This window comes from Gopherus flavomarginatus, chromosome 4, assembly GCF_025201925.1.
Source record: "Gopherus flavomarginatus isolate rGopFla2 chromosome 4, rGopFla2.mat.asm, whole genome shotgun sequence".
Taxonomy (NCBI): domain Eukaryota; kingdom Metazoa; phylum Chordata; order Testudines; family Testudinidae; genus Gopherus; species Gopherus flavomarginatus.
The window spans coordinates 186,366,699-186,394,216 of record NC_066620.1 but is presented as its reverse complement, the minus strand read 5'-3'; the positions used below and the strand labels follow the sequence as shown (position 1 = coordinate 186,394,216).

At 44.9% G+C, this 27,518-nt stretch overlaps 1 protein-coding gene across 2 annotated transcripts in view; it reads right to left on the bottom strand.

Annotated features, from left to right (window-relative positions):
* Positions 1-27,518, bottom strand: part of ASAP2 (ArfGAP with SH3 domain, ankyrin repeat and PH domain 2) — a 191,293-nt gene that overhangs the window by 126,669 nt on the left and 37,106 nt on the right. For both annotated transcript variants that reach the window (XM_050950703.1, XM_050950705.1), the window contains exons 3-4: positions 27,032-27,177; positions 2,569-2,643 (exon numbers count right to left, since the gene is read on the bottom strand). In XM_050950703.1, coding sequence (XP_050806660.1) covers positions 2,569-2,643; positions 27,032-27,177 — 221 coding nt within the window. The remainder of the gene's footprint in view (positions 1-2,568; positions 2,644-27,031; positions 27,178-27,518) is intronic.

The window sequence follows — 27,518 nt, the reverse complement described above, 5'->3', positions numbered from 1 at the left end:
TGCATGCTCCCCCTGCACGCTGCATAGCTCAGAAAGGCATCTGGCCTCTAAAACTTCCCTTGAGGCAATTCAGCTCTGCACCACCTGAAAGTCTTTTGCCTAAATGGTACAATCAAGTCTTTACTAAAGACTTAGTCATTTGATTTCAGTGGGAATAGGATTGGGCCCTACTGGCCCAAATCCTGCAACCTAACTCAGATGCAGAATTTCCCTGTACTTCAAGAAGAGCAAACTAGAGGATTTGGCTCTGAGCACAAGATAACTTGGATAAGTGCTTATTTTTACAAGGCATTCAATTGTTTTATTAACATCTAATTTGCTCGGTGATTGACGTTCTGTTACATGATTAGAGAGATGAGCCCACTATAGATCAAATAACATTACTAACTACCAAAATTAGAAAAAAAACTGATAATACATAGCAGGAACCACACACTTCCTTAAAACAATTATTTATTAATTCCATATTCGTAATTATTCACTTAAGCCTCAGACCAAGCCAACAGCATTGTAAAGACTGAGGGCCCAGTCCTCCAAATACTTAGCATCAATGACACTACTCATACGAGTAATGCTACTCCCTTGCATAAACGTTTGGAGGACTGCTTAGGAAACCATCAGCACAGCACTTTCAAATCATTATAGAACAAAGACAATATTTTCTTTTTTACTCTGCTGCATTTCTACTTTCTTCTTTTTTTAACCTGTTTATAACATTAACAGAACCAACGTATACAGCAGAGTGTATTGTAATAAACTGATTTTGCACTTGAACAAACACCAAATCAAAGGTGAGGCATGAAAAAGCAATGTACTGCTATGCACAGGATCCTGAACTATATGAATCTTGTCTCATTTGTTTGTGCAGGTTGGTCGTGAAAATAAAAATCAAATTATTTCATCTTATTAAACATACCCAAATATTACACTGAAATGGAATGGTCTCAGGCAGTCAAGAATATAGGGATACAAGAAAGTTTCTTGTCCTCACATTAACATCCTGATTCTGCAGCACGCTTAACTTTATGTATTGTGAGTAGTTCCATTGTCCATTGGACCAACTACACACAATGCATAAGGTTAAAACACTTGCTAAGTCTTTGAAGGATTGGGACCTCGGATCTCTTTCCCAATTCAGTTATGAAAGGAGGAAAACAAAAATATGCTGCAGTTATTGACTTGTTGTGCAGGAATGAGTTAGAAAGAGGTAAAAGGGGGAGGAAAAGCTGAGGTAACTAGAAGGAAGATAAAGGGTCTGACCATTTTTGTCTATTTTTTTTTAAAAAGAAGCATTTTACCTTTCTGCAGTTTACAGCCTATTTTGTAGGATTTTTGTTCTGTTTTTTCTCCCTTTCATTTAAAAATTTCAGAACAATTGCTTCCAGTTGCTTCCTCATTGTTCACTAATAACCAGACCCTAAGCTAAAAAAAACTCCTAGGCCATTGGTTTAGAAATTTGTTACAAAAAACGCATCAGCATTAGGGTTCTAAGTTTATTCAACTCAGGACACAGTTATTACCTCAAGCAGGACTCATTCAGACAATATTATTATAACATTTTTCAGCTACTGGTTTAAATTCTATATTTATTCATGCTAAAGAAAAAAGTTTCACCTACTCAAGTGTAAAGCTCCGAATAAATTTACAGTGCTATATAATGTTAATAGTAATCCTTTTAAACTAAACACAAGTGCTTAACCATCTCTCTCCACATATTTTACCTGAGCTCTGTACAATCCTTGCAATCTTCTACCACAGCTTCAAGATTATTACACCTTCTGAAGGAACTTTGTCCTTTGGTTTTGTAGTTATCTACACACTGTACTATAGCTAAGCCACAAGGGCAAAGAAGTAACTCAGTTCACAGCTGATGTCAAGGGCATCCCTTAGGGCTTGGCTACACTGGACAGTTGCAGTGCTGGTGGTGGGTTTACAACTCTGCAACTTACTCACTGTTCACACTTGCAAGGCACATACAGCGCTGCATCTCCCTGGCTGCAGCGCTGGCTGTACTCCTGCTCTGCCTGGGGTATAACGATTGCAGCGCTGGTAATGCAGCGCTGCTCCTCCAGTGTGGCCACCAAAAGCGCTGTAATTGGCCTCCAGAGGTATTTGGAGGTATCCCAGAATGCCTGTTCAGCCACTCCCAACAGCGCTGCAAGTGCTGCAAATGTGGCCACACTGCAGCACTGGTAGCTGTCACTGTGGCGACACTGCAGCGCTTTCCCTACACAGCTGTACGAAGACAGCTGTAACTCCCAGTGCTGTACAGCTGCAAGTGTAGCCATACCCTTAGTTACCAGGTAGTGACGTAGTATACTAGCATATGGGGGTAGCTATGTTAGTCTGTATCCACAAAAACAACAAGGAGTCCGGTGGCACCTTAAAGACTAACAGATTTATTTGGGCATAAGCTTCTGTGGGTAAAAAACCTCACTTCTTCAGATGCATGGAGTGAAATACATATTGGCATATGTATTTTTTCAACTAAAATTAAATTGGTACATTAGCCATATATATTTGTACCAAAAATAACTTCATAAAAACAGAAATAAATGATTACCATACCCCTTTTACTCCTTTCAGGTCTCCCTTAAGCAAACTGTCCAATGGGAAAGTGATTATGTTGTTCATATTCTGAATCTGTAACAAAAATTTAAGATACGCTTTAGTTAAAGATTTTTAACATACTATAACGAAAAATGTACGCTCTTTGGCTTCACTCAAATATTTGAAAAGTTTTAATTTCTCTTCCTAATACTGTTTAATAAGTATTTATTAGTACAACCAATAATCAAAGATACATGCAATATGACTGAACCTTAGAACGCGTATCTGCGAACACTACCAAACATACAAAGTGTCTGCAGCTGGGATGGCAGTAAGCACAACATCCAGTAGAGATTGCAAAATGAGTCCATTAATTGTCTGTTTAAATTATAATAATATAATTTTTTCTACGTTTAATATATTTCAGCCTATTATTGCTGACCATCTATTTTCCAATCTCTTAAACCACATCAGTATAGACTTATGTGTATGCTTAACTTTAAGTACAGGAGCAGTCCCACTGAACTCAATGGAACTATTTAACACGTATAATCAAACATACATATCAAATCTTTGCAGGACCAAGACCTTACAGATTATCAATTTAACATGAGAGACTGTCACCCTTACTCATGCTGATTAGCGCCTTATGCTGCAGTAATTCCTATTTATATTGCTGGGAATACTAACAGACTAAGGTACTATCCAACATAAAGCAGGCAGAATCTAGCCCTTTGAAGACTGCTGTTTGGATATATAATATACGTAACATGCATTCTTAAAGGAGTAGATTTTCAAGGAAGTATGCAAGAACAATTTATTTTTAAACAGAAAAAATATTAATTTTGGAAAAGGTACTAAAGATTTTACGATGATGTAACATTTAAAATAAGCAAAATATCACAGGGGGAAAAAATCATTTCATTTAGAAAGAAAGGAGAAAAGACAGCACAATTTTGGATTTAAATACTATACCTTTAACCACATTCACATAACATTTTGATTAAACAAAATAACTAAAGCAAGAAATAATGCTGTATGACCATGTGTAGCAGATACCAGTAAACCTCTATAAAGTGTTTCATCTCATCATATGATTCAGGCACTATGTTCAAGCTGTGGGCACTATGTTAAATTTTAACTTAGTACAAATATACATATTGCATTGAGAGTAAGAGATGGTGTAACACAACTGCATCAATGAAAAAAATTAATTTATGTTAACATATGAAGAATTTTTTAAGGGAAGATTTCCCCACCCCATCCTCCACCCACAGAAACCAGGCAACGCACAGAAATGTGTACAATGGGTGGGATTTTCAAAAGTGCTCAGTGTATACAAAGAACTTTATATCACCTAATATCAAATCCTACAGTCACTTAAGCAGTGCTAACAATCTCTCAAGAGAGTCCCATCTAGTTTTCTGCAGCCAGAAAGAGGAAGATGCAAACAGGAACCTCAAGAAAGGAGTCTGAAGCAATATAATTGCAGAAAAAGGATTCATTTCCAGCCCAGAACAGTACATATCAAGAGTTACCATCTAATGGCTCGTTGGTGGCTTAAGTGAAATGATCTCAGCGGTCCCAATACTGTCCTCAGAGGGCAGCTATGCATGTAAAAAAAATCATCATCGACACACTTGACACTTACTGATATAAGCCTCAGAAGAGAGGCCAAAGGGTAATTAGGCCTGGAGATATGACTATACCCTCAAGCCTAAAGATGGTTTCTTCACAGGGGGGGATAAGGTACATTGGTGGCAGCACACACATTTTCACTTGACCAATCACATTGCACCTTTTCAGTAGATAGAGGTCATTTAGTCTCAATGACTCAGAAGCAGTCTCTTTTTATGTAAATTAATTTCACATGAAAAATAAAAATTGGTAGCAGTAATGTTTTTACATGAATTAGGGACACAGTGCTGAAAATGATTTGTCTGCTCCACACTGACTGCTAAGTCATGGTTAGCATTTCATTATCTACACATCAACATAATTGTGCTCAAACATGATGAAAGGGGAGGCTACTTACCTGTAAACTGGATGTCCTTGAAAATGTGTGGTACCTATCTATGTTCCACTGAGAGTTAAACATGCACATCATGTGTTCGGAGCTGGAGAATTTGAAAGTTGCGTCCATTGGTCCAACTGCCTCTCCAGTTCCTTCTCCACCATGAATCAAGTGAGATCAAAAGCAGAAGGGAGAGAAAGCAGGTAGTGTAATACAGATAGGGATCACACATGTTGGAGAACTTCCAGTTACAGGTAAGTAACCTTCCATTCTTCTTCGAGAAATGGTCCCTACTGTATTACACTTCAAGTGACTGACAAAAAGTACCTAAGTAGCATGAGGGTGCGAGCGTATAGATGGTAGGGCTGAGCAGAGTACCACAATTCCAAATGTGGCATCAGCAGAAGAGTCCTGGCACCAAGGCATGTCTGGCAAATGCGTGAATGAAGCCTCTTGTGGCTGCTTTACAGATATCCAGGAGAAGGGGGGAGGTATAGCTCAGTGGTTTGAGGATTGGCCTGCTAAACCCAGGGTTGTGAGTTCAATCCTAGGGGGGGGCCGTTTAGATGACTGGGGTAAAAATCTGTCTGGGAATTGGTCCTGCTTTGAGCAGAGGGTTGGACTAGATGATCTCCTGAGGTCCCTTCCAACCTTGATATTCTATTCTATGATAAGTACCTCCTGAAGAGATGCCACAGTTGTGGCTTGCTCTCTGGTGGAATGACTCTTATAAAACAGCAGATGGGAGAGGAGGTTCGACAGCTGATAGAGTAGATTGCAAACACAGATCCATTTGGAGATTCTCTGGGTGGAGGTGACATGTCCTCTGACTCCTTCTACTATGATGATGAAGTGTCTCAGGGATTTTCTGATCAGTTTTGTGCCCTGAAGGTAAAAGGCCAAGGCCTGCCAAATGTTGAGGGAGTGGAGTCTTCGTTCCTCTGTGGAAGCATATGGTTTTGGGAAGAAGAGCACACAGGTTAATCAATTGGTTATGGTGAAATTCCAAAACTAGTTGGGGCTGAATTTGGGATGTAGACACAAAGAAACCTTATCCTTATGGAACATAGTGAACAGAAGATCTGCCATCATCGCTCCAAGTTTGCCAACCTCTTTAGCTGGGGTGATGGTTACAAGGAAAGCAACCTTCATGGAAAGAAGAGACATGAAGCAAGAAACCAAAAGGATCAAAGGCCCAGGGGGGTGGGGGTGAGGTTGTGAGTACTGAGAGAACAAACTTTAGGTCTCACTGGGTAGTCGGCTTCTGAATATGAGGGAACATTCTTATTAGGCCTTTCCACTCCAGAATGTATTGGTGCAAAGATTGAGAAGCCCTGAGAAGGTGGATGGAATGAACTGATTGCCGCCAAGTGGACTCAGAAGGAGCTGATGGACAAAACTGTTGTCTTCAAAGATAAGACCCAGTCCAAGATGAGAAGCATATTTGTATTTCTGGAGAATGCCACTTTGATAGGCACAAGAAGAAAAGCACTTCCCATTAATTAGGTAACATTTTCTAGTAGAGTCCTTTCAGCTATTAGATCGGATGTCTCATATGACTATGGAGCATGAATGTTCTAAGGATGATGCCCCATCCAAATACCACACCCTGAGGTGGAGAGAACATGGATCAAGGTGCCTCATCTTCCCATTTCACTGGGTCAGGGTCTCGGGAAGTGTTGGGAGGATGATTGGTGGTTGAGATGACATGTGTAGGAGGTTGAGAAAAAGACGGTTACTCACCTTTGTAACTGTTGTTCTTGGAGATGTGTTGCTCATATCCATCCCAATTAGATGTGCGCGCACTGCCTGCACAATTATCAGAAGATTTTTACCTTAGTAACACTCGGTGGGTAGGCTGAGGCACCCCCTGGAGTGGTGCCCTTATGGCACTGGATATATGCCCCTGTCGACTCAGCGCCCCCTCAGTTCCTTCTTGCTGGCTACTATGACAGAGGGGAAGTGGGGCGGGTTTGGAATGGATATGAGCAACACATCTCAAAGAAAAACAGTTACATAAGTGAGTAAGCGTCTTTTCTTCTTCGAGTTCTTGCTCATATCAATTCCAGTTAGGTGACTCCCAAGCCTTACCTAGGCAGTGGGGTCGGAGTGAGATGTCGCAGTGTGAAGGACCGCTGAACCAAATGCCGCATCATCCCTGAATTGCTGCACTATTGCATAGTGGGAAGCGAAGGTATGTACCGATGACCAAGTTGCTGCCCTACAGATCTTCTGTATGGGCATGTGAGCCAGGAAGGTGGAGGACGAAGCCTGAGCCCTAGTAGAGTGGGCAGTAAGGTGCATAGTTGGGACACCAGCCAAGTCATAGCATGCATGGATGCATGATGTAATCCAGGACGAGATGCGCTGTGTGGAGATCAGGAGGCCCTTCATCCAGTCTGCCACTGCTACAAACATCTGGGTCATCCTCCTAAAGGGTTTTGTTCGTTCGATGTAAAAGGCAAGGCTCCTGCGAACATCTAGGGAATGCAGCTGTTGCGCTCGTCGAGAAGCGTGCAGCTTCTGGTAGAAGACCGGAAGGAAGATGTCTTGGCTGACATGGAAGGCAGACATCACCTTAGGAAGGAAGGCAGGGTGTGGTCGCAGCTGTACTTTGTCCTTATGAAACAATGTATACGGTGGGTCCGATGTGAGGGCTCGAAGTTCCAACACGTCTCGCTGAAGTGATAGCAACGAGGAAAGCTATTTTCCAGGAAAGGTACAGAAGCGAGCAAGTGGCCATCGATTCAAACGAGGCACCCATAAGCCTGGTTAGGACCAGGTTGAGGTCCCACGTATGCGCCGGATGCTGAATTTGCGGGTACAGACGTTCCAGTCCCTTGAGGAACCTGCTGACCATGGGATTGGAGAAAACCAAGCACCCGTTTTTGCCCAGGTGGAAGGCTGAAATTGCTGCTAGTTGTACTCTGATGGATGAAACTACTAGGCCTTGCTGTTTCAAGGACAAGAGATAATCTAGGATGGTAGGTACTGGCACCTCCAGAGGGGCAGTATTGCTCAGGGCACACCAGCAGGAGAAACGCTTCCACTTGGCCAGATACATGAACCTAGTAGAGGGATTTCTGCTACCCAAGAGTACGTGCTGCACCGAGCGGGAGCAACGCATTTCAGATTGAGTTAGCCATGCAGCATCCATGCTGTGAGATAGAGGGACTGCAGGTCCGGATGACAAAGTCGGCCATGCTCCTGAATGATCAGGTCCAGCCACAATGAGAGTGGAAGTGGTGTGGTCACCAACAGATCGAGGAGAGTGGTGTACCAATGTTGCCTAGGCCACGCCAGGGCGATGAAGATTAAGTGGGCCTTGTCTCTTCGCAATTTGAGAAGGACCTTGTGGACCAATGGGAATGGAGGAAAGGCGCAGAGCAGATGGTCTTTCTCTAGGTCGGCTGCAAAGTGAACTTTTCGACATTGTACAGTAGGCCCAGCTATGTGAACAAGCTCTGGTGAACTGAACATGGGATTGCACCTGGAGCTCGGATCGACCCCGAATGAGCCAGTCGTTGAGGTACGAAAACACTTGGATCCGATGTCAATGGAGCGAGGCAGCTATGACAGCCATACACTTTGTAAATAGCCTTGGTGCCATGGACAGGCCAAAGGGGAGGCTGGTAAACTGGAAGTGTCATTGACTGACCACAAAGCGTAGGAAGCGACTGTGCAGCGGTTAGATCGCTATGTGGAAGTATGCATCCCTCTCGTCGAGGGCAGCGTACCAGCCTGCAGGATCCAGGAAAGAGATAATAGTCCCCAGGGAAACCATGTGGAACTTCAACTTTCCCATAAATTTGTTGAGTCTGCGCAGGTCCAGAATGGGCTGTAGCCTCCCCTTTGCTTTGGGGATTAGGAAGTAGTAGGAGTAAAACACCCTGCCCCTCAGATCCCTTGGAACCACCTCTATATCTCCGATAGCCAGGAGCGTCTGCACCTCCTGTAGAAGGAGTTGCTCATGAGATGGATTCCTGAAGAGGGACGGGAAGGGGGGGACAAAACAAATTGAAGTCAGTATCCACTTTCCACGGTGCGTAGGACCCAGCGATCTGACGTTATGTGGGACCACGCAAGGAGGAAATAGCAGAGGCAGTTGGTGAAAGGTGGGGAAGGATCCTGTAAGGAGACTGGTGCTCTGCCCTCAGGCGCACCTTCAAAAGTTTTGTTTGGGCCCTGCCGATGGTTTAGAGGGGTGGGGAGGGGGGCTGGTTCTGGTCTGTCTGAGGACCAGACTGCCTCTTCCTACCACCACAGCTGCATCTTCTAGAAAAGTCCTGTCTCGGCCGGGGGTTAGGGTAGGTGTGCTGCAGTTGGGGTTGGAAGGGCCTACGTTGCATCACCGGGGTAGGCACGCCTAAAGAGCGTATGATATCCTGGTTATCCTTCAGACTCTGGAGTCAGTAGTCAGTTTTTTCTGAAAATAACCCCTGGCCATCAAAGGGCAGGTCCTGAATTGTTTGTTGCAGCTCCGGTGGAAGACCAGACACCTGCAGCCACGAGATATGGCGCATAGCTACGCCCAAGGCTAGAGTCCTAGCTGCTGAGACTGCCGCATCTATCGAAGCCTGCAAGGATGTCCTGGCTACTTTCATGCCCTCCTCTAGCAAGCCCCTGAACTCCTCCCTAGACTTCTGAGGAACCAGCTCTTTGAACTTTCCCATCGAGTTCCAGGTATTATAATTATAACAGCTCAAGAGGACCTGCTGGTTGTAAGGCGCCAGTCTAATAGATCTTGCGCCCAAATAAATCCAGGCATCTAGTGGAGCTTGTTGACCATGTCTTTCCCTCTCATTAACGGACTGTACTCATAGTCTTTGGAGGGGACCAAGTACTTCCTCTCCACCCCCTTGGCAGTGGAAGGAATAGACGCCGGAGACTGCCACATTGTACTGGCATTAGCCTGGATGGTCCTAATAAAGGGCAAGGCTATACGTGTGGGGGCATCAGCAGATAAAATGTCCACCACCGGATCCTCGACCTCAACCACCTCCTCCACCTGGAGGTTCATGTTTTGTGCCACCCTATGAAGCAAGTCTTGGTGCGCACGGAGGTCTATAGGTGGTGGGCCAGAGGAGGATGTGCCCGTCACCACCTCATCAGAGGAGGACAGACCTGGGACTAAAGGGTCCTGGGGCAAGTTCTGCTGGGGGGGGTCCAGCTGCCCTAGGTCCATCACGCTAGGGGGATGGGCCTGAGCTGAGGGTAGGGCCGTCACCTCCGAGCCCCTGGGGGGGCGGGGGCAACTGACAGTGGCCTCCGGGACCCAAGGTTCTGAGTGGGCAGAACAAGAAGCTCCCAGTGGGACACTTGGTCCTGATGGTATGCCCAAGATGTCCAAAAGGACCATTGCAGGGGTCCCTGAGCAGGATCCTGCCCCTCTTCGTGCCATTGGCTAGAGCTGTCCGCGTCTTGGTCATGGACGCAGTAGCCACTCTCCGCTTGGGACGACCTCGAGTTGGGGCAGGAAGGCCAAGGTGGAGCCGATCGCTCATGCTGGGTTGCACTGTCATGCGTTGTTGGCCCATACCACGGGGACAGAGATCAGCACCACGGTCTCGAGCAGTACCGTGATCTGGACCGGGACTGACAGTCATATTGGTGCTGGGAGCTAGATCTGGACCTCGATGAAGATCTACGTGTGGAGCGGCACCAGGAACGACTCCGAGGAGACTGGTGCCGGAATCGGTGCCGGGAGCTGGATCGGTACCAACTGTATCGGGAAGGAGATCTTCTTGAGGCAGAGCGGCGACACGAGTATGACCAGCGCAGAGATGGTGATCGCTGCTGGGACTGCGAGCAGTGCCGTGGAGGAGACCAGCGCCTGGATTGGGACAGTGACCTGGACTGGGACCAAGATCGGTGCTGACCCTTCTCACTCTGTGATGGAGGGCGCATCATGGAGGCCTTCCCTATCGATGGAACAGCCCACACCGGTGGTATCGAAGTTTGTCGGTCCCGGCTCGGTGAGTGCAATCAGGTCGCGAGCAATGGAGAAAGTCTCTGGGATGGAAGGCAGGCCAAGCTCAACCACAGTGTGCACAGGGGAGCTTATGAGCACCAGACTCAACGGCGCTTGGGGCGCCGGAATCGTTGGTGCCGGAGTTGGAGCCTTTGTGGGGTGGTCCAGCACAGGACGCTGCTCCAAGAGAGGCACAGGCGGTGCCGGTAACTGTGCAGGAGCAGCAGGTTGCTTGTGCTGCTTCGTGGCTCCCAGAGACAGCGAGTGGTGCCACGCTGGTAATGGTGCAGAGACATCCAGTGCCGGGAGTCTTTGCTGGTGCTGGAGGCACGCTTCGGACCAACGGCGCCATGTCTCGGCGCAGGGCAGAGGGTGTTGAGCTGAGTGCCGCTTCCATGAGGAGCTGCTTCAAACAAAAGTGCCGCTCCTTTTTTGTCCAAGGCTTGAATGCCTTACAAATGCAGCACTTATCTGGCTGATGGGATTCCCGTAGGCACTTCAGACAGGAGTCGTGGGAGTTTCCCGTAGGCATCAGCTTGAGGCAGGCTGAGCAGGGTTTGAAGCTCGGAGACTGAGGCATGACTCCGGTACCGGGAAGGAGAGAAGCCCCTTACCTCCAATTACTATATACACTAACTACTATTAACTACAACTACACTATAAAAACTACCTACAGGTATAAATGAGCAAAGAGCTAGGGAAGTAGAGATCAGCTATGCCACACTCCACAGTTCCAATGACTGTCACGGGCAGCAAGAAGGAACTGAGGGGAAGCTGGGTCGGCAGAGGCATATATCCGGCGCCATAAGGGTGCCACTCCAGGGGGCGCCTCAGCCGACCCACCGAGTATTTCTAAAGTAAAAATCTTCTGACGATCATGCATGCGGTGCACGCACACCTAATTGGAATCGATATGAGCAAGCACTCGAAGAAGAACCAGAGCTGTTTGGGCTAAAAGGGCCCAGGATCAGGATGACCCCGCTCTGTCCTGACAGATTCTGCATGGAATTTATGGCAGGAGTGGTTGCAGAGGGAAGGCACAGTTGAACTGGTTTGACCAAGGAAAAAACAGAGCATCACTCTGGGAATGCCCTCTGCAGCAAAATGCAGTGCATTTTCTGTTTCAATTACTAATGCACCTGTTTCAGAGGCCGGGTGCTTCTGAACACAGGGAGGTGGATCTCACTCCTCCCAGATTGCTGATGCAGAAGACTGCTTGCAACTCCAGAATACTGATATGCATCCTGAACTCTTGAGATGTCCAGGTACCTAATGCCATGTGTATGTTCATGTGGGCTCCTCAATATAATATGGATGTGTCCTAATAATGGTCCTGTCCGGAGAAGAAGGGTGAAAGGGGATGCCCATGCAGCAGAGGAGACACAATATTAACCAACTGCAGCCACGTTTGAAGACAACAAAGGTGGAGTCTTGGAAACTGAGAGAGGCAGATGCATGAGGCCATATGACTTAAGAGAGAAACATTACTTGACTGGTACTCAAGGGTTGTTTGTGATGTGAGCTATGATACCGTTCATGATCTAGAACCTGTCCTCTTGCCCAGATGAAGCCAGAGATTGTGCAAGGCATGAGAACACATTTTTCCATGTTTATGCTGACTCCTAGCAAGGAGAGGAGGTGCAGCATCACGGAAGTTGATGCACAAGCTTCCTGGCAGGACTTGCAGACAAGGTGCCAGTTGTTGAGGTAGGGGAAGACAACATGTCAGACATTGTTGTCTTAATCTGCTACTACTTTGGTAGTATCTTTGTAAATACTCTGGGGGCAATTGCTATTCTGAAGGGAGTACTCAGTACTGAAAATGGTCGGAGCCCGCTATGAATCTGAGGAAGTGTCTGTGGGCAGGATGAATGAAAGTCCTTCATATCAAGAGCTGTAAACCACACGCCCTCTTCTAAAGATAGGTTTCTAGTGTGACCATGTGATACCTGAGTTTGCAAATGGAGCAGCTGAGATGGCAAAGGCTGAGATAGGTCTTCAATCGCCTTTCTTTCTGGGGAAGTAAGTCAAGTAAAACCCTCTCCCTTGGTACTGAGGAGGGACATGTTCTATCGATCCTCGCTACAGTAAGGAGTTCACCTCTTGTTTGAATATACTCTCATGACAGTGGTATCCAAGGGGAGAGAAGAGAGGGAGAGTTTTCAAGGAGGTAGGGATGCAAACTATCATATAGCCACAGGGGATGACATTCAGCACCCCCTTGTCCATTGTTGTTGCACTCAAGGTGCTGAAAAAGAGTGCTACATGACCTCCCCAAATGGCATGTCAGGGTCAGGAGGTGCTGGGCTTAGTGTTTCACGGCTCTCAAGCTCCCATCAAAAACAACATTGAGCCAGATACTGAGATTGACACACACAGCCTGTTGCAGAGGGTGTAGGGAAGCAGGACTTCTGAACCCTTTGTCTCTCGTCGTGGTTCATAGGGCCTCTGATGGAAAAACTGCTGAACCACGTCTAGATCTGACCGATGAGCAGTGAATTTTCCTCCTGGGGCAGGCATGTATATCCCAGCAAGTAGAGGACAGCCCTGGAGTCCTTCAGGGTATGGAGGGATCCATCTTCTGGCTGAAGAGGTGTGATTCACCAAATTCTGTATTATCTTCCTGGGAACCCTGACACACGGAGTCATGACCCCTTGCTCATGATGATGGCAGTAGCGATAGCTCTAGAGAAAGAATGAGCGGCATCAACTGCAGACGGGAGAGTGGTCCTATAAGTTTGTCTCTGTCTATCAGAGCTTGAAAATGAGCTTTAGTCTGTTGTAGAAAGCTGTAAAAACTCCACAAATAGGGCTAAATATGGTTTCCTCGACTATGCCATCAGAATCTGGTTATTGACTATCATGAACTGGAGGTTGGATGTTAAGACCTTTCTTCCCAGCAGATCCATGCATATGCCGTTTTTATCAGCAGGAATAGACAAGGGATATTGCTGACTAGCCCTTTCAGAAGCAGCACGGACTACCGGTGAGTTTGAAATTGCATGAGAGAATGAAAATTCCGCTCCTTTGACCGGCACATAATAATGCTTCTCCACTCTTTGTGGGGCAGGAACACAGGTGGGCCTAACTGGCTCCAATATGGCTTCATTAATGGGAAGAGTTATACTATTGCGTCCAGATAAATGGAGGATGTCTAAGAGTTTGTGTTAGGAGTCCTGGATCTCCTCAAGAGGAATCTGAAACTCCCCAGCAACAGTGTGGAAAAGGTCCTGGAACTGCCTGAAGCCATCAGCGGGGGAGAGGGAAGGAGAAGAGAGGAGGACATGTAGGAGTCACTGCTTCGTCCAGGGATAAAGATGGCAATCTTGCTGTCCCAGGTGGAACTACCGGATCCATAGCATCAGGTTCCTCCTCCATTGCATCTGGAGGCAGATCTGAGCCTCCCTTTAGAGGGGAGGCAAAAGGTGACTTTGTGGCATATTGGATAGACAGTGAAGTGAAGTACTATCTCAAGGCCCACAGTAGAGCCAATGGAGGAGTCAATAGCTGGTTATGAGTGCCCCCATGGCATGGGGTACCAGAAGCTCTGAGTCAGAAGAGGTTGGTCCCAAACTGGCGCAGGTCTTTTGGGTGGTGGAGGACACATACAGTAAGGGGAGAAAGATTCATCGGGTGGTTCACAGTCTCACAATGAAAAGAAGGCTGACTCCAGTTCCAGTGGCGGTACCAAATGTGCTGTTGGAGGGGAGATGTATTCTGCAGCTGGCACAAGTGATTCCCTTGGAAGTGATATTATCTTCTTGGAGACAGATGGAGGAGGGGATTCCGGAACTGGGAAAGCAAAAATGTCCCATGGGATGGCAATGGATTCATCTCTCTCTGGTGTAAGAGGGGTTCTGCTTGTTCAAGCCATCAGACCCAGCAAGGAAGACGGTATTTGAAGTTGACAGAACTCGGTCCAGTACCAATGTAATCCATTTTGGGGCTTTCTTGTTATGCCTCTGAGATTTAGGACAGCTTAAGTCCTCATGGGCCAAGCGGATGGTCTTGCTTACAGTCGAATCCAGCCTCATTGAAGTAGATTTACAGGAAGACTTTGTCTCATGCTTATGAAAGTGATTTCTGATGAGACACACCTCCATCCCGTGAGGTCTGTGAAGACAGATTCTCCCACACCAGAGATGGACTTTGCAGCTGGAGGCGCACTGCTTCCTGAATCATGCAGATGTAATGGGGGGGCGAGGGAGAAGAGTCCCCGCCCTGGGTCCAATTGGAACCTCATGGCTTTCTCCATGAGGCATTTGTGGAGACAAAGTTCCTGCCTTTATCAGGCACGCTGGGGAACAATCAGCAGATACCACATCTCGCTGCGACGTGGGCTTCCCCAATCCTCGCTGATTGAGAAGGATCACGGGCAGGAAGCACAGAGTTTGAAGCCTGGTGTCCTCGCTATAGTTTGGTATGCGAACGGAATACGGGGCTTATGGGGGGGAAGGAGTCGCCTTGGGAGCCTAATCTAACACTAACAGATGTATAAATCACTAAAGTCTAAAAGCTATTAAAACTGTTAGAGCTATTTACAAACTAAATAGTTCTTATTTTGCAGAATGAAGCCAAAGCTGTGGACACTGAAGGTTCCGACCCAGGCCAAGTGGCAGTGAGAAGGCACTGGACAGGCGGTTGGTCCGCTCCACCTTTTATCCCCTTAGACGGAGGCACGAGGTAAGCCAGGGTGTACATGTGTACCAATGGACAATACTTTCAAATTCTCCAGCTCCAGACGTACAGTGTGCATGCATAACTCACAGGGGAATACAATAAGAACTATCACTTGAACAATTCTGCAACCCAGACAAATCCTTAAGGGATAAATGGAGAAATGTAATGAACATGAACCCCAGATACAGCTGAAGACTTCACAAGGAAAAATGAGATGCAGAAAGGCTACCAGAGAAATCACGTATTTTTGTCAGGATTTTATCCTATGAAATATCACCATCATCCTATATCCAACCTAGCAAGCTATGCTTTCATAGTCTAAACCAGGGGTCACCAACTGGTCGATCGTGATCAGCTGGACAATCCTGGAGGATCTCCCAGCTGATCGCAATCTCTGGCAGGTAGCAGGGCTGCCGCTAAGACAGGCTCCCTACCTGCCCCAGCCCCACTCCACTCCTGGAAGCAGCCAGCATGGCCCCGTGGTTCAGGGGCAGGGGTCTCCCTCCACACGCTGCTCCTGCCTGTAAGCACTGCCCCCACAACTCCCATTGGCCAGGAATGGGGAGCTGTGCCCAATGGGAACTGCGGGAGCGGTGCTTGCAGAGATAGGCAGCGCACAGAGCCACATGCCACTTTCCCCGTCTCCAGGGGCTGCAGGGGTGCGTTCGCACTTTTCAGAATTGGTGTGGGGCTGAGGTAGGGAGGGAGCCTGCCTTACTGGCAAGCACGTGGCACCGCCGACGGGGATCAGCTGGAGGTAAGTGCTGCCCAGCGGGAGGCCGCACTCCAACCCCTGGCCCTGAGCCCCCTCCCGGAGCTAGCACCCCATTCCCCCCCTGCACCCTGAACCTCAGCCCTGAGCCCCCTCCCAGAGCCAGCACCCTATCCCCCCTCCTGTACCCCCTCCCAGACCTCACATCCCCTCCTGCACCCCAACACTCTGTCCCAGTCCACAGCCCCCCTCCTGCACCCCAACCCTCCGCCCCAGGCTCAGCCCAGAGCCCCCTACAAGATTCACCTTCTCACCACTGTATTCTTCAGTGAATCAGAACAGAAAACTCGTAGCAGAAACTAATATTTAAACAAAGAGCACAACAGAACACTGACTGCCCTTCAAGACAGCTCTGATTGCATAGGTACAATGATGTAGAAGAGAGAATATATATGCAAGTATTTCTAGTTAAAGACTTTCAAATAAATTAAAAACTTTAAAATAGGGGTTCTTTTTGAAAGTATTGATGTTAGACTTAATTGTATTCCTCCAATATTTTGTTTTTTAACTGGTTATATTTATATTATTTACTACTTGTTGTATCCTTTACATTCCTCTTCTACTTATTTTTATAAAATAAATTTAAATGTACATTGGCTGGTAGACGTGCAGTATTGAATGCATGCACTGTTTAGACCTAAAAAAGACAAATCATGTTTGTTCATATCCATAAATTAAGAGGTGGAATGCAGGGGAAAAATCTTAAATTTTCTTTACTGTTTCTGTTATACCAGCTTTTTAAAACAGTTTTATGTAAACATATCTCTGTTTTAGCACAGTAAAGAAGCATTCCCTTGCTGCTCCTCCCATTCTAGATCATCCTAAAATGTACACAAATGTATATAATCACCAACAGATGCCAGTATGTTGCCTCTACATTTTGAGCTATAACTTTTAAAAAGTTGTTGGGAAAGGAGACACACACTGAGGTCTAGGAGTGCTTCAGAGATGTTGCAAGATCAGTTGCCCCTGGAGCCAGAGAAACACTGGCAACTTCCATGTTAAAAAAAAATAAATAACTGACCTGGTTTCCACTTCTAAAACTGCTGCTTTGGCAGCCACACAATTTTCCCTCTGACAGCTTCCAACAAGATAAGATGACAGAGATAGGGTAGTAAATTCATGATCACAAATTGGAAAAGGCTGGTTGGGGGAGAAAAGGCGACAGGCGGGAGAATGTTTATTTTCACAAATACTCAGCTGCCAGAAGCCATACTAGATGTAATAGCCAAGCCAACATTTGCACGAGAAAAAAGGACTAAACTACCGTATATACTCATTCATAAGCCGATTTTTTTTTTAGTAAAAAAGGGAAGCACCAGAGAAGTGGGTCAGCTTATGAACGGACATAGAGAGGAAGAGGTGGGACACAGCCCCTCCCCCAATCAGAGGGAGCAAGGAGAAGCAGCACAGCCAGAAGGGAAGAGGCGGGGCCAGAGTCTCTTCGCTTCTGGCCACGCTGCTCTCCCCACAGCCTCCCAAGCAGCTGCAGCTCTGGGGCTGGCAGGCTGCAGCCATGCCGCTCGGCTCCACCACCTAGAGCAGGCTGCAGCAACGCCACCCAGCCTGCCAGATCACGCTGCGGCCATGCCGCCTGGCCCAGCCCACTGGAACATGCTGTGGCCGTCCGGCCCAGCCTACCGGAGCAGCTCCAGCCAGGCTAGAGACATCCTCCCCTAGCCCTCCTCAGATAAGGTGGGAAGGGATGGGATAGGGACAGTGTTTTTAAAAAAAAAAGAAAAACAAAACAACAAAAACACCTCCTAACCAAAAATGTCTATAACTTTTTGCTGAAAAACCATTTAGACACACATAGGGATATGACAAACGTGCTTTTAAAATGTTTTACATTTAATTGAAAATAAAAAATGTTTTATAATTGGAATCAAGGACTCTCAGTGTGCATTTTATGGTTACTAAACCACTTCTCTACTGTTTGTGTTGATAGCATTCAGCCATTGGCCTCTCACACACCAAAGCACATAGATGTTCATTAATGACTGCTAGTATAGCTTAATGTACTACACCGCTTAAGTAACTTCCCTTTCACTAAAGATAAGCACTATTTGATTGAAAAATTTAAAATGGGTTTCCCAGCGTTGCATGTTTTTAGCAGCACAAAGCCAATTAACATCAACAGGAAATGAACAACAATGAAATATTACACCACTGTCAAGATAAGATATAAAGTGTGCCTGACCTTGGAATTTTTAAAAGTTATTAATTATATAGTAAAAGAAAAAGAAAATCAATGTAGATGAAAGTCTTTTATTTAAAAAAACAAATCTCACAGTACCTAACCAAGATTTCTCAAGGAATATAGGCATTACTATGTCAAAACAGACCAGTTGCTTGCCACCTCTAGTACATTTTAGAGCAGAGATCGGCAACCTTTGGCACAAGGCCTGTCAGGTAAAGCTGCTGGAAGGCCGGGACGGTTTGTGTGCAGGTTCAGCCAGTTCACCGTTCCAGGCCAATGGGGTCTGTGGGAAGCGGTATGGGACGATGGATTTGCTGGCCACTGCTTCCCGCAGCCCCCATTTGCCTGCAATGGCAAACCACGGCCAGTGGGAGCTGCAATCAGCTGAACCTGCGGACGCTGCAAGTAAACAAACTGTCCCTGCCCACCAGCAGATTTTCCTGATGGTCCGCAAGCCAAAGGTTGCTGATCCCTGTTTTAGAAGATGCAAAACTCCCCTATGCACCTAAGAGAAATACTACAAGGGAAAATTTCTTCCTGACTAGAGCTATCAATTTATGCTCAAAAGCATGAGGATTACAATTCTAGATGTTAAGAGAAGAAAAAGCACTTTTAAGTAATCTAGTCCAACACCCTGCCCAATGGCCGATAGTTCCCTATAGTATATTTTCTAATATTTTGTCCAGTCAAAGTTTAAATGTCTAAGTGATGGGCTTCCACCACTTCCCTTGGGATACTTTTGCTTAGCCTCATAAATTTTACCATTAGCAAGTTTCGCTTCCACTTGGACCCCAATTTCCTCTCCTTTCTTGCCATTGACATAATTCAGCTATCTGGTAACTACTTTATTTTTTCCTCCACGTCTCTTAGTGATGTTTTAGACAAAGTACACATGTTTAAATGACCAGATTCAAAGCCTAATGACTTACTATCATCTTCTGAACTCCTTCCAGTTTGTCAATCTCTTCCTGGCAAAGACATTACTATAATATTCCAGAAGCAATTGCACCAGAGCCATATAAAGAGGGATTACTACCTAGGGTTAGCCCACACCTTTTTGTTATCATACCCCATTGCAAGACCATGTCTTAACTTGCTCTCTATTATAAACCTCCTCCCCCAGAACACTCATCATTAATGATGTCCAGCTTTTTCCAAGTTGAATTTAATGTTAATTTCTGGTTCCTCTAGGACCTTTTGCATCATTTCTCTGTTTTCACTAGTGCTTACAACTTCTTCAGTAAATTTTGTTGAGATGCTGAAAATAAAGTTCATCACATTCACATACCTCACTTGACACCGTGACATGCTGCTCTTTCAAACAAAGAATAATGATGCACATTTTAAAAGCACCCATCAGTGTAGTGTCATATGATTCTTTAGCAAGTTCTCTCCCCCCATATACCAGTGAGATCAGCAGTAACTCCATTTAAGTAAATGAAATCATGAATTTTTAACAGTGTGGAGAATCAGACCCAAACCTGCAAAGACTTACACACCTGCTTAACTTTACATATGTGAGCAGTCCCGTTAACATTAAGCGGACTACTCACACCTGTAAAGCTATGCACATTACAAGTACAAGACCTGAACTTAAAAAAAAGGTCTTTGTTTCAATATCTTGCAGGGCAGCAAGTGTCATAGGCCATGTCTACATCTAAAATTTTGCAGCGCTGGTTGTTACAGCTGTATTAGTACAGCTGTATAGGGCCAGCGCTGCAGAGTGGCCACACTTACAGCAACCAGCGCTGCAAGTGGTGTTAGATGTGGCCACACTGCAGCGCTGTTGGGCGGCTTCAAGGGGGGTTCGGGGAACGCGAGAGCAAACCGCGGCGAAGCTGGTCTCCTTTCCCGGTTTGCTCTCGCGTTCCCCGAACCCCGAGCAAGCAGGTCTCCTTCCCTGAGGTTTGCTGGGTGGTTCCGGGAACGCGAGAGCAAACCGGGAAAGGAGACCAGCTTCGCCGCGGTTTGCTCTCTCGTTCCCCGAACCCCGAGCAAGCAGGTCTCCTTCCCTGCGGTTTGCTGGGTGGTTCGGGGAACGCGAGAGCAAACCCGGGAAAGGAGACCAGCTTCGCCGCGGTTTGCTCTCGCGTTCCCCGAACAAGCAGGTCTCCTTCCCTGCGGTTTGCAGGGTGGTTCCGGGAACGCGAGAGCAAACCCGGGAAAGGAGACCAGCTTCGCCGCGGTTTGCTCTCGCGTTCCCCGAACAAGCAGGTCTCCTTCCCTGCGGTTTGCAGGGTGGTTCCGGGAACGCGAGAGCAAACCGCAGCGAAGCTGGTCTCCTTTCCCGGTTTGCTCTCGCGTTCCCGGAACCACCTAGCAAACCGCAGGGAAGGAGACCTGCTTGCTCGGGGTTCGGGGAACGAGAGAGCAAACCGCGGCGAAGCTGGTCTCCTTTCCCAGTTTGCTCTCGCGTTCCCGGAACCACCCAGCAAACCTCAGGGAAGGAGACCTGCTTGCTCGGGGTTCGGGGAACGCGAGAGCAAACCGGGGAAGGAGACCAGCTTGATTACCAGAGAGGCTTCCTCAGGTATGCTGGGATACCTGCTTATTCCACGGAGGTCAAGAAAAGCGCTGGTAAGTGTCTATATTTGATTACCAGTGCTGGATCACCAGCGCTGGATCCTCTACACCCGAGACAAAACGGGAGTACGGCCAGCGCTGCAAACAGGGAGTTGCAGCGCTGGTGGTGCCCTGCAGATGTGTACACCTCCTAAGTTGCAGCGCTGTAACTCCCTCACCAGCGCTGCAACTTTCTGATGTAGACAAGCCCAGAGGTTAATTATACACACTGTACAACAGCATTTCCTTTGATCAGTTTTGAACATGTTACCTTTTAAATTCAATGAGTGCTCTCTTGCTTTTGTATTATGGAAAAGGTAAACAGGAGCACCTGGTTAGCCAAAATATGTAGCAAAAACATTGACCCTTACTTTTCTCCTCTGTAAATTAATAACTCTAGCATTTTTAAATTACTCCTCATATGGAAGCTTCTCCTCTCTTCCCCAACACTTTTTGTAAAGTGAAAATTTCAGATTCCAGTGCTTGTAATCCAGCAATTGTTATGAGCACTGAATTTACAAAGAGAAACAAAATTAATAAACAAACAACAGACTAAGGATAAAAAAGCCACTGGATACTTACGAGAAGGGAGAGTATATTGAGGAATGAAGGGCGGGGAGGGGCTAGGGGGAGAGAGAGAAGAAAAACACAGCACAGAGTTGTTAAATAGCTACTTTGTTTCTAAAGTAGAAGGTAGAGACCTGCACAAATCAGATCTTTATTCTAGGGAGAAACAGACAAAGGAGATATGCAATTATAGGGTTTTTCCCCATGGCACAGTAAAAAGAATCGGATTAAAAGAAAAACATGTAAAGAGTAGGCATGTTGGGTTGACCGGCCTTTTCCCTATCCTAATATTTCTGATTTTCAAACTCATACCATACCACCTGACACTTAATCATATAGACAGTCCAAGTACTTAAAATTACAAGTGACTGTGTCAAAAACATCCCATACACAGACTTAACCACACCGTTGATGCTACTATTCTAACCAAATGAATGCCAAACAAGCTATCAATGAAAAATACCACCAAGGAACAACAGTGTGTATGCCAGGAAAAATAGTGTTCCTTTCTGAAAAATGCCACACCTGGGTTATCAGAATCAAAGGAAACATCAAGTGGACTTCTTAAAGACCATTTCTGACCTAGAGAAAGCTCAAGGAAACTTTATAGCAGTATACTGGAGTTACAATACAGAAGCCAGTAGACAGAGCTCTACTATGATTATCTGGGTTCTGTACTGGAGAAAAAGGTGCACATCTATAAGAAACTGATAAAAAACAATGTAGTGGAGAATGTAAATGTATGTAATTCAGTCCCCCTCTAGAAATGCCACCACAGCTTTTACAGCTAGTCTCCAAACATTAAGAACCAAAGCACCTGAAAATTGAGTTCTCCAAAAAATATAGTCTTATAGCTTCAGTAGCTATTTTAAAATGCACATACAACAGGAATCCAGCCAGATACACACGTAATTCATTTGCTCCCAATCAAAGCTATACCAAGGCTTGAACTTCAATTTGGCCACTCTATAGTTGAGTCATAAGATACCAGAAACAGAGTTTCTGATGTGAGGCAGTGCAGGGTTTAAAAATACAGACGCTCGGATATGACCATGAAAAGATTAAAGCCATGATGGCAAAGTGTGTACTTTGCAAAACCTTCTACATCAAGTATCAGGGATAGCCATGTTAGTCTGTATCCACAGAAACAACAAGGAGTCCGGTGGCATCTGAAGAAGTGGGTTTTTTACCCATGAAAACTTATGCCCAAATACATCTGTTTGTGTTTAAAGTGCCACCAGTCTTCTCCATCAGAAGAGAAAAAGAATTAAAAGCTGTGAAAGCAGACCATCTTTAAATGAGATTCGTACAACAAGAAGGAACAATTTAAAGGAAATCTCTCCCATTTTAATTCAAACATTTTAGAACTACAGCCCCCAAAATGCATCCCAGATGTTAAGCTGACAGAATACAATGGCTCTCCAATCAAAAAATCAAGAAAATCCTAAATAAATGACCAGGTGAAGCTTAGCACTAGGCCTCACGTTACACTAGTTTAAATAGCTGTGTCATCTGTTCCAGTCTGGGCACGTCCTCTCTCTCCCCAGAATATCGCTACTCATTCTGCTAGCATCTTTTCTGAAATTTTTTAAAAGTGCCTTATGGAGCTAAAGTGATTAAAAAGAAGGCTTGCAGCAGCAGCTTGTATGGTATAAAAGAAAAATCTCTTTACAACTGAAATACAATGGGTGCCAAGTTAATGTCAATACATTCCTTTTTGATGCAAAATGCTTCAAAATCTCTTTGTACTGTACATAATTCAGTGAGTGAGGAGAGAGACTAAAAGGATATTTTTCTGGGGGGGAAGAGGAACCATGCATGGAGGAAGGATGTACTAAAAGGACTTCAATCTGACATTCCAGGTGTGTAAAACATTCAGGTCAGTATAGTTTACAACAGTATAAAGAAACATGAAATGTACATTATGCACAGCTATGATGCTGTATTGTATAAATAAAACATATCAATAATTAAATAATAATAAAGAAGAATCCAAAGTCTCTTCAGAATACTACAACACTCCTTAGAGATAGTCCCTTGTAATCTCCACTTAGAAAACGACTTGTATCCAAGCAATTTGGAGGTGATTTTCAAAGTAGGATACCTCCAGAAGGGTGAACAATTGATTCAAGCGGTATGAATTTCTGGCTGGAAAAATTAAAGAAATACTCTCCAAGAAGTTCATGTTTATAAATAAGTGATTTTCAAAAAACCTTAGAGTTTGCGTGTTTTTTCATGCTTGGACATTTAACAGTTTTTTGGAGGGAGAGTTTAAACTTTCCCTGCTGGTATCTGAAACTCAGATAATATTGGGTGTCTGTCCTTCTTCAGTTCTCGTTTTGCAATCAGAAGGAAGCAAACAACTTTAAACTTCAGAAGGGTGGATCACATCTGGAGAAAGAAAGGAGCTGTCCATTGGGACACATCCCTCATCAACCTGCAGTGGAGGCAGAGGGGAGAGTGGACCTATCTGTTGGAACCCACTGAGTCTCCCTTGATATAAGATAACATAATGATAATGAGACAAGAGGAGGAGCCACAAAGTTTCTGTATATGAGAAAATAGGTGGTACTCAGCCAGTAGGGAAAATTAGAACCATAAAATGAGAAGAATGAAAGACGTGCATTTCTGATCTATATAAATCGAAGCAAGAAGAATAGACTGCTTACAGTGAGAAGACAGAACAGAGCAACAAGTTCTAGAAACGCTGCTTTTGGTTTTGCTTAGAGGAAGATGAATCTGATTATGAAATTACTCTCCTACAACCAAGTCTCATAATGACCTTAAAATAGTCTGATCAGGTCACACACAGCGTACAGATACTTCCTTTGTAAAGGAGACTCAGACCTTTGGATGAAAAGTAGTATATAAAAGCTACACTATTATTCTTATTATTACACATAACCCACAACATTCTGTAACTTTGGTAATTAATTCTCTTATTAATAACAGTGGCTACTTTTTTTCGTAAAATGTCCACATTTATTTGGCTTGAATTAAAAATAATCTTTAAGACCAGATTCAGTTTCAGCTTCCCCACTGCTATTTTAATAAGAACATAAAAGCTGACACTACTTTTTCAGTCACAATTGCTTGTGAAAATATTCATTGCTTAATACAGATAAAATAACTGAAACCCATGTTACAGATTACTATACTCAGCTGGAGAAACAGTTTACTGACCATACTGTGTTAAAATGAGATATAGTACAGTGTTTCTGTAGGCAGCATAAGTGTACTCATTTAAATGGCCAATTCTGCCACCTTACTCAAACTGAGTAGGTCTACTAATTTCAGCGAGTACTCATATGCTAAGGGACTAACTTAGCTTGAGTAAGGGTGTATCATAACCTTAGTCCCAGATTTGGACCTTAGCGTCCAAAATATGGGGGTTAGCATGAAAACCTCCAAGCTTAGTTACCAGCTTGGACCTGGTACTTGCTGCCACCACCCAAAAAATTAGAGTGTTTTGGGGCACTCTGGTCCCCCTGAAAAACCTTCCCTGGGACCCCAAGACCCAAATCCCTTGAGTCTCACAACAAAGGGAAATAATCCTTTTTCCCTTCCCCCCTCCAAGTGCTCCTGGAGAGATACACAGACACAAGCTCTGTGAAACTACACAGAGAGACTCCCCCCCTTGTTTATGACAGGGTGGCAAAACCGGTCCTTAATATCAGAACATCATACCCCACATCTAGAGATATCCAAATTCAATGTGAAATATATTTCGGTGCTAATACATTCAGGGCTTCATTCTCTGTCTCACCAAGATTGTGCTCAGTGAGGCAGGGAGGGGACAGCATCAGGGAGCCAGTTATGGCTTGGAGGCTCCTCTAAATAACATCAGCTGGCATCAGTCCCCAAAAGACCACTGCCAGCTGAGCACAGCTGAAGCACATCACACACTGGCCATTCCGCCTTCCTGCCCCCCAAGGAAGGTAGCATAAAAGTTAGCTCTAGCTGGCTCTATGAGAGCTTGGGACTCACCCATCCTAGGGGAATACAGCCAGCTTTCATTCCCTGATTGTGCCTTCTGAGTAACACAACGCAAAAGAGCAGGCAAAGAATCCGCCTCTTGCAATTTAACTTTTTATATTCCCATGTTCGCGCTGTGCATGTAGAACACATACAATATGGCCCTGACATTGCAAGGCACAGAGTGCCCGCAACTCCTACTGACTTCAGTAACACTTGATGTGCTCAGCATTTGCAGAATTGAACCCTATATATTATTTATAATCTGCAGAGTGTCAAAAATGGGGTCGGCTTTTTACATGCAAGTAAGAAAATCATCTGTTCTCCAAAAGCTTAACAATCCAATTACATAATGCAAAGGCAATATGTAAAAGGAAGGTAAAAACAGAGTGAACAAGCAGTGGGTCATATTTTGTTAGTTTAACAGTTTTAATAGCTTTCTTTGCTGTTGTCATTTAATAGGGATTATTTCCACTTCCTTGAGGAAAGCACTAAGATTCATAGGAGTCAAAGAAGCTGTCATAAACAGATAAGTAAGAGTTAATAGAACAGAAGTACGTCATATCTCTTTTGCCTGTAAAGGGTTAACAAGATCAGTGAGCCTGGCTGTCACCTGACCAGAAGACCAATCAGGGGACAGGATACTTTCAAATCTTGAGGGAGAGAAGTTTTTGTGCGTGCTGTTAGTTTTTGGTTGTTGTTCTCTCTGGGTTCTGAGAGTGACCAGACATGCAACCAGGTTTCTCTCCAGTCTCCCTGATACAGGTTCTTATAGATTCAAAATAGTAAGTACTAGGTGATAAGGCGAGTTAGGCTTATGTTTGTTTTCTTTATTTGCAAATGTGTATTTGGCTGGGAGGAGTTCAAATTTGTATTTTGCTGAAAGGATTTTAATTTGTACTTGTATACTTAGGCTGGGAGGGTATTCCCAGTGTCTATAGCTGAAAGACCCTCTAACATATTCCATCTTAAATTTACAAAGATAATTTTTACTGTTTTTTCTTTCTTTAATTAAAAGCTTTTCTTGTTTAAGAACCTGATTGTTTTTTTTTTCTGGTGTGAGACTCTCAGGGAATTGGTGGGGAGAAAGGAGGGAAGGGGGAGAGAAAGGTTAATTTTCTCTCTGTGTTAGAATTACTTTCTCTCTCAGGGAGAGTCTGGGAGGGGGAGAGAGAAGGAGGGCAGAAGGTGGATTTTCCTCTCTGTTTTAAGATTCAAGGAGTTTGAATCACAGTGATCTTCCAGGGTAACCCAGGGAGGGGAAGCCTGGGAGAGGCAACGGTGAGGGAAAGGGTTTACTTTCCTTGTGTTAAGATCCAGAAGGTCTGGGTCTTGGGGGTTCCCAGGCAAGGTTTTGGGGGGACCAGAGTGTACCAGGCACTGGAATTCCTGGTTGGTGGCAGCGCTACAAATACTAAGCTGATACTCGAGCTTAGAGGAATTCATGCTGGTACCCCATCTTTTGGACGCTAAGGTTCAGAGTGGGGAATTAGACCATGACAGAAGCATGTTTCAATTATGGATCTGAAGGAGGCAAAGGTGAAGATATGGCATACTGGTTCAAGTCAAAGATTACAGACATTCTCAGGGAGGTCAGAAATACTGATCTCCAACACACTGAATTTTCTTCAAGAGGACCAATTGTTTTATTTGTGAACTAAATATACCTGAACCATCTATACGTATAATTCTTCCTAGCACAGTTCCAATCATAACGTTTTATTCTAGACCATTTCTTACCAAATTTTTGAAGAGAGCAGTTAACTCCTTTGTAAACACAGAAAATTTTAAAAACGCTGTTCCCAAATCTGGATCATCCCTACAGACACAGTTGCCTCCAAATTTCTCCAATGCTTGAGTGTACTGTTCTTCGTTTTCCACATGAGCTTCAAAAGAGCAAACACAAAATTAACTCCAATAGCTACATAAACAAATTACTGAAAGTTACAACTGGCTAAAACAAAACTCCAGAACTTTCAGAAGAACAATCTCTTTATTAACTTATTTTACATGTCAACTTGACGCATTCAAAATTAGTAAACACTTCTTTAAAAAATCAAGTGTGTTACATTATGCACCAAAATAATTCTTCAATGGTAAATTTAGTTTGTGTTCTTTGATTAAAAACACTGGCATGTGTCTTACTCTAGATCTGTATAAAGCGCAATGATTTTCCCCACCAGAGAAATCCCACTCTGTTTCCTGGGAGATAATTTTATTTCCAGGG